The sequence below is a fragment of the Galeopterus variegatus genome, unplaced genomic scaffold, assembly GCF_000696425.1.
Source record: "Galeopterus variegatus unplaced genomic scaffold, G_variegatus-3.0.2 Scaffold3641, whole genome shotgun sequence".
Taxonomy (NCBI): domain Eukaryota; kingdom Metazoa; phylum Chordata; class Mammalia; order Dermoptera; family Cynocephalidae; genus Galeopterus; species Galeopterus variegatus.
Window position 1 is genome coordinate 127980 of NW_007729752.1, and position 8069 is coordinate 136048.

At 42.7% G+C, this 8069-nt stretch overlaps 1 protein-coding gene across 1 annotated transcript in view; it reads right to left on the bottom strand.

Annotated features, from left to right (window-relative positions):
• Positions 1-8069, bottom strand: part of LOC103601231 (T-complex protein 1 subunit delta-like) — a 114471-nt gene that overhangs the window by 64534 nt on the left and 41868 nt on the right. The window contains exon 3 of the mRNA XM_008585616.1: positions 4329-4469. Coding sequence (XP_008583838.1) covers positions 4329-4469 — 141 coding nt within the window. The remainder of the gene's footprint in view (positions 1-4328; positions 4470-8069) is intronic.

The following is an 8069-nucleotide window of genomic DNA, read 5'->3' on the forward strand; positions in this document are numbered from 1 at the left end:
CTGTAAATTGACAGGGTTGAACTATAGTCAGTGTCCCCAAAACTGGTTATATTAGTCCATTTTCTATCACTGAAATAGAAAACCAGAAACTGGGTAATTTATAAAGTAATAATTTATTTCTTTCCATTTTGGAGGCTGGGAAGTCCGAGGTTGAGCAGCACATCTGGTGAGGGCCTTCTTCTTGGTGGGGACTCTCTGCAGAGTACCGGGTTGTTGCAGAGTATCACATGGTGAGAGGGCTGAGAGCATGTTAACACTTGCTCTCCTTATAAAGCCACTAGTGCCACTCCCATGGTAACACATTAATCTGTTAACTCATTAATCCATGAGTGGATTAATTCACACATGAGGGCAGAGTTATCATGATCCAACCACATCCCAAAGGCCCCACCTTTTATATACTATAGTCATATTTCATACCTCCTTAACACTGTTACAATGTTACAATGAGGATTAAGCTTCAATGTGAGTTGGGGGGGGGAGGGCATTAAAGCTATAACACCCGTGTAACAAACAGGATAGCTATTAAGGCAGAGTTAAATGGGGGTACCCAATTATGTCAACATTTCTCTTTCCTATTAGGAGGTAGAGATGAGTGATTATTTTAGGATATAACTTTTTTGTTCAGGGAAAGATATCTTTAGTACACAAATTACACAGAGATGGAGAATACAGGAGAATTTACTGTGCTTTTTAAATCTCAATCAAGAATGTCATTCCCTGAGATACACATGCCCAATAGTCTCTGGAAGAAGATGGATGAATTTGCATAAAGAACCCAGATTTGAGACAAGGGAGACCTATTTGAGTGGCACGATGACCTCAGCCAAGGTCCTGTGGCAAAGTAGAACAATTTGTTCCTGAAATAAAAATCATCTTATGGTAATAGGAAGTCCCTGTCATGAGCACAGAGCCTCAGCAGGAGGGCCTCGGTGTCTATGGGAAGTGTGGTATTGTCTTGGTGTGCTCTCACTGCAAGAAGGTCCCCTGGACCCAGAGCCCCAGGCACAGCTGTTCTGCTTTGGCGAACAATCACTGATCCTGAGTAGGTCACCAGAAAAGAGCAGTAAAAGTAGAGGTCAACTTGAAGGGGACAGGGTCTGGGGCCAACAATGGCATGCCAGAATCGGTAGACAGTCTGGTGTTCTCTGGAGCAACTTGGTGGCAGGGAAATACAGTGCAGTACTGGTGTAGGTAGACACGGCGCTTCTGGATAATTCCAATAAGACTCTCTGCTAACGGATTATATGGGGGCTCAAGCAATCAACTGGAGCATTAGAAGATACTTGATCATGATCTATTGGCTTAATATTGGCTTATTATAAATCTCTTTGAGGTCTGTCTTAACCTCAGAATAAAAATTTCATCATCAAATAACTTTTATAATCACTGCAACTATATGCCCCTCTTGGAGATATACCATGGATATTAGAATTCGATGGTCCGAGAAGTCTTGCAGTGAATACTCCTATCTAACTTTCTTTAAAGTCAGCATTCCTCAAACTTATTCAAATTTAGGGGTCCCTGTCATGCTCTTGCCCCCTTTTCTCATACAATCATATCAGCATCCTGTAGAATTTAAGTTCCCCTGAACACACTTCACAAAATATTAGACATGGAGACCTCTAGAAGACTTTCTAATGTAACGTATGAAGGATTCTAAGATCTGGTAACACAAATGGTGGGGGGGGGATGCTGATGCAGAAAGCCCTTTCTTCTAGTCCCTATTGTGAACCTCTGGAGCAGATGGCAGGATCAACAGTAGAGAGAATGGAACTAGAGTCAGAAGTGGTGCCTGTGAAATGCTTTCAAGGCATGAATTTTAATGCCCAGGAGGAAACATAAATGGTGGCAAAAGCAGCATCTCCACCTGAAGGAGCCAGTTGTTGGCCTCAGAACCAACAAAAAAGCATGTTCCCAACAGAGCTCCCAGCCCACACCTCCAGGAGACAGAGTGCTGTTACTACGCATCTACTGTGCCCTGGCCGGTGGAAGAAAAGGATGGCATGAATTTTAATGCCCAGGAGGAAACATAAATGGTGGCAAAAGCAGCATCTCCACCTGAAGGAGCCAGTTGTTGGTCTCAGAACCAACAAAAAAGCATGTTCCCAACAGAGCTCCCAGCCCACATCTCCAGGAGACAGAGTGCTGTTACTACGCATCTACTGTGCCCTGGCCGGTGGAAGAAAAGGAATCATTTTCTAGAGTCAAAGATGATGTCCTAAGTAACATTTCTTGTTTAAAACAATGCTTCTTTTCACATTGGGGAGTAGTTCTAGTCCTTGAAAATTCTCACTGGTACGCAAATTGGTCTCTGTGTGCCAGACAATTATTCATGCAATATTGGTAACTCGTGCTGCTGTGAATATTCATCTCATATTCATTATCACATTACCTTAAAAGGTTAATGAGCTTTTGGGATTTGAGCTTTTAATTTTAAGCTGTTGGCTGGAGGTATTGATTAGAGAATCTCAGAAATCTCTTGTTTTCTGGGCTCAGTACCCCTTCCCCCACCCCTGTAAATCCTTATAGCAGCACCGTGCTGTCCTGGGGAGTTGTTTCTCTCCCACTCCAATGGGGTTATTTTGATGGGATGGTGGCTCCCAGTTTGCTTGTCACAATGGGGTCTGTTTAGAGCAAGATTGGCAGATTCCTACGATTCTTGGCTCTCCTCCTACTCCATCAAGTAAGTGACTTGAGGGCCAGAATTCGGGCTGACTTATTCTATATCCCTAATGCCCATCCTGATCTAGTATGTGAGGCCCTCAGTCAATGTTTAGTGAACAACAACAACAAAAAAAAAGGTTTTATCCAGCTGAGACTCAAGCTCAGAGGAAAGGTGAGGACATTGTTCCCAGAATTGGGGCAGAGAAGGAGGCTGAGCATCTGATCAGAGAATACCAATAGCCAGATGAAAAAGCTGAGTCACTGAAGAACTAAACTCAGGCCTTAAAGCATGCTCTGGCTCAGACTGGGATTCCTCCTTGAGCCTGGGATAGGGCTGAGCCTCTCCCTCGGAGTCAAGTGGCTCCAGCTGTCAGTAAAGCAGGGTGGTGCGATTGGGGAGCCAGTGCCTGATGGTGAACTGGGTCCCTCTTATGGACAAGTCAACTACAGATTTTCTGTGGGCTCTTTGATCTCTAAAGCATCCCTGGTTCTCTGCCTGTCAGCTGAGGGGGGCTTCCTGTCCTCTCTCCCTTCATCCTTCTGTCTGCCCTACTGCTGCTTTACCTCCTTGACCGTACAATGGCGGGTTACACAAAAGCCGCAAATTCCAAGCTATATGTAGCATAGAGCGGCTGTTTGTCCCAAAATACCACGTCGCTGACTACAGCAAACACAAATTACAAGCTTTATCTAATCACCGTTATGTGCCCAGTCATTTTTGGTTTCCAAAAATGACAGTGAGCAGCGTGCTTCTGCAGCTGGTGGTGGCACCAGCTTGGGTTTCAGATCTCAAGTGCACGCAGATGCGCCTGGAGACGGGCATCCCAAGTGACCAATTCAGAAGAGGAAATAGGAAAGGGAAGAGAGGAAGTACATCTCGCCAGATAAACGAACTCCACTGGGCTGGACCTCAAAAATAATTTTAAATCATCAAGTTCCGTTGCCACTGGACCAAAGGGTATCAACACTCATCTCCCTGGCACACGGTTTACTACTGTAGGTGACACCAAAGTAGTCGTCAAATGGCCACACCTGGGACTGAAGGAAATGAAGCTTGTTTGGAAATCACTGATTTACTTCTGGGTTTGAGTTTGTTTCCTTTACTTTTCCTTCCACCAAGAGTAGATGGTAATGGAATCGAAGAAACAGTGCTGGACTTGGAGTCTGGAACCTGGGTGGACTTATGATCATGACCTTGAGCACATCAGCCTACTTTTCTGAGTGACCTCGTGAATAAGGGGAGGCTGGTAATATCACACACCTCCCAGGTTGACTGGAGGGTCAGATGAGGGTGCACATGGAAGTGCCAGCCACGCATTTGGCACAAAGTGTCCTGAATAAGGGGATTTAGCCACTTGTTCAGAGCTGAATTCTCTTTCTGCATCATTTTATCTGAACCATTTTGACCGCTCCTCACCCCCACACATGTGGGCTTCCAGTTGCTAGGAACAGGCAGAGAGGGGCCCGTCATGAACTTGGCCCATGATTCAGAGTGTCAAATACTGCCACTCAAAATAAACCAGTGTTCCACTGAGATTCCAGGACACATGTGCACACTCAGAAGGCACTGCACTGTAAGTTTTAAATAGCCCAAAGATGTGCTTGAGTGAGACTCTCTGTTGAAGCATAAAAGCATTTAGGAAAACAGGCTCTTTAAATACCTGAATTCCTCCACACCAGAAAGAAATCACATAAGTCTGCTGCTTCCAGAGGATCTGAACTCTTAAAAAGAGCTCTTTGGCTTGGAGGCCTGACTTGCCAGGGCCAGCAGAGGGAAGACGGATGAACAATTCCAACAGCAGCTGAAAGTAACAATGAAACAATGAACGGTCTGAACTCATACTGACTTTCATTTCCCTAAACTATAAATACATCAGCGTGTTTTTTTTTCTTTACTTCTACTCCACGTTAGTCTCCTACCATGAATGGGTCCTTTAAGGGAAATAAGTGGAATTTGAACATCAAACCCTAGCTGTGTAATGCTGGAAAACTCAGCTGTCCTTCTCACTTTCAAAAGAGAGGGTGTTGGAAGAACAGCTGAAGGTCCCTTTAAGCTCCTGCATTTTATTCTATCGAGTCCAATTCTTCCTGGGAATGGATCTGACATAAAGGGACATCTTTATCCTTACCTGCATCAGACCTGCTGCAAGCAGATTAATTCCCCACTCCTCACATGTGTATCATTTATATCAGTTGTGTAGTTAGCTACAGATCATCATTTCTCAGCCTGAACTACGTTGAAAGAGGGATAAGATCTCCGGAGCTGAGTCAATTTATGCACCAGCTGCAGTGTTGATTTCTAACTTCAAGGGAGACACCATAGAACAAGTAACAGTAACAATAAAAACTAGCATTTGTGGAGACCCTACTATGTGTTATATGTTTATACTTAAAGGGTTTCACATCCCTTATTTCATTTCATCCTTAGAACAATCCAATGATGTGGTTTTTATTTCCATTTTATCAGTGACGAAACTGAGATTTCGATGTAAAGTAATTTGCCCAAAGCATTTCTTCATGGCTTCTGACTGCTAGGAAGCTCAAGGTCAAATCTGGTCAAATACAAGTGCACGGGGGTTTGTGTTTACGTTTCTGCTATTCCCAACTCCATTTTCTCTCCAGACTCTACTTCTCTATTTTCTTTCTCCCCACCTTATAATTTCTGCATTTCCCCCATAGTTTTAAAGCAACTTTAAATCCTTTTTGGAAGAGAAAGAGAAATGTAAATAAATGAATGAGCGACAGCCAGGCAGTGGCAGAGCCAAGATGAGAACTCAGGTCCAGTTGCCTGATCCACCTGCCATCCCTGGTGTAGTTTTGCTACAGAGTGGGCTATCTGCTTGGGCCATGTGCATTTGCAATGGTGAAAAGCCCACAGGACACCAAGAGGAGACTCCCAATGTAAAAATACCACAGGCTGCTTGAGCTCTGGCTGAGGGCAGGGTAGGGGTAGGGGGATCCACCTATGGGAGAACCTAGCTCTTTTGGTGAGAGGATCAGAGAGTGGAGACCCAAGAATGAGGTCCTCAAGGAAGTAAACCAAGAGTAGCTCCTGACTTTTGATAAAGGCAACCCTCAACATGGCTTAAGGAACTAAAACACTCTAGCACCTCTAGCATCTCTTTAGGAACTCAGCCATGTCTTTCAGAAGCCTTGAGCCAAAGGCAGCACTGTGTCTACCTAAAAGATCCGCAAGAATCTGAAAAGAGCCATTCACAGTGCTACAAGAGCTTCCCAAAGGAGGAAGGAACAAGATAAAAGGACAATATTCTATAGCATCTTTGAGTGTCAGCAAGAAACAGCTATGAAAGTATAGAGAGACAAAGGAATCCACTTATAATACATAAAAATTTGGAACGGACTTAAGAAAGTCCAGTGAAGCTAACAAATTGTGATCGGGAGAAAATAAAAAGGAAATGAAAATTAAGTGCCTATATTGTGGCAGGCATTACATTGTGAGGACATGTGTATGTGCACAGTTGGAAGAGGACTGGAAGGAAGAGGACTGAACATGGAAAATTTTAGGAAGGAGGAATGTGATGAATATTTTCCATATTTTGAATTCCTCTCATTGTTGTTCTAAGGACACTTTGACCATAACTTATAATCTGTGATCGGGAGAAAATAAAAAGGAAATGAAAATTAAGTGCCTATATTGTGGCAGGCATTACACCAAGTGTTTCACATCCCTTCCCTCATTTAATTAGAATGACACCTCTCCTAAGTGGGCCCTATCATCCCTCTGTGGTTAAGAGGGGAGGGTGATCGGGAGAAAATAAAAAGGAAATGAAAATTAAGTGCCTATATTGTGGCAGGCATTATACCAAGTGTTTCACATCCCTTCCCTCGTTTAATTAGAATGACACCTCTCCTAAGTGGGCCCTATCATCCCTCTGTGGTTAAGAGGGGAGCTTCATGACCAGGGGATATGGTCCACCCCTAATATAGGTGAGAGCATTGCTCATGGACAGGAAGACAGGACGGAAAGACGCTTTTGGGATATGTGTCTGTCTTAGTCTCTTAGGGCTGCCATAACAGTGCCACAAGCTGGGTGGCGTAAACCATGGAAGTTTATTCTCTCTCAGTTGTGGAGGCTAGAAAGCTAAAATCAAGGTGGTGGCGGGGCCATACTCCCTCTGTGACTGTGGGAGGATCCTTTCTTGCCTCTTCCTAGTGTCTAGTGGTGGCCATCAATCCTTGGTGTTCCTTAGCTTGCACTGCATGACTCCTGTTATCTGCCTGTTATCAAATGGCATTCCCTCTGTCACCAGAGAGGCACCCGTCATTTTAGAGTAAAGCTCTGGGAGGTTAAATAACTGGGGCAAATGGCAGGTGGGAGGATGGGACTCATACCCAGAGATGATCCATTTGGATAGCCCGGCTCTTTCCACCCAGCTACATCACTTAGAAGAAGTTACTCCAGGCCAGTCTACCCTGACCCACCCAATAATGAATGTATATCTCAAATGGACCCTAACCCAGGTATCAAATGGTCTCATTTTAGAATCTGGCAGATTAACCTAAAGCTCATGGGAAAAATAAATACATAAGAACACAAAAAAAGAAAGTGCTGGAAAAATAAATAATGATAGAACAAACAGACCTATGGAGTTAAACCACATCACAAAGCAACAATAATAAAAAAAATTAATATTCAAAGAGTAAAGAATATGAATTTTTATTATAGGAAAAATATGCTTAGGGTAATTTAATATATGATCAAGTAAGCATCAAAACTAATTGGTATAATTAGCATTTATTTAATGGGTTGTTTTATGTAACTGATCACAATTTAGAGAAAAATTAATTTACATTACACCTTATATGATAGGAAAAAATAAACTTCAAATAGATTAAAAAGTAAACTATTAAAATGGGTCAAATAACAGAATTAAAACAGAATATTTCATTATAATTTTGGAGAAATGTTTATTTGGTAAATAACAAAAATAATATAACTTTCAAAGGAACAAAAAATTCAACTCTGTAGCAACTTCTCTTCAATAAAATGTAACTCTCTTCAATAAAAACAAATGCCACTAAAGGAAAAAGAAAAGCTATTTCTAAAAACATGTCACAGAAGATTTAATATCTATGATATATAAACAACCAGTATAATTAGGACCCAATAGAGTGATGGGTAAATATCAGTTAACACAGGGACAACCCTACAGGAGAAATAAATACATTTTCAACCTCAGGAAATAAAAATGTAAAGTGTAATGAAGCACCATTTGATACTTACTTTTTGATGGGAATGTATTTTGGTTTTGTTCTTTAGAAAATAGTATAATAGGGCCGGCCCAGTGGCGCACTGGAGAGTGCGCCGCTTGGGAGTGCGGCGGCGCTCCCGCCTAGGGTTCGGATCCCATGTGGAGACCGGTTCCCGCTCACTGGCTGAG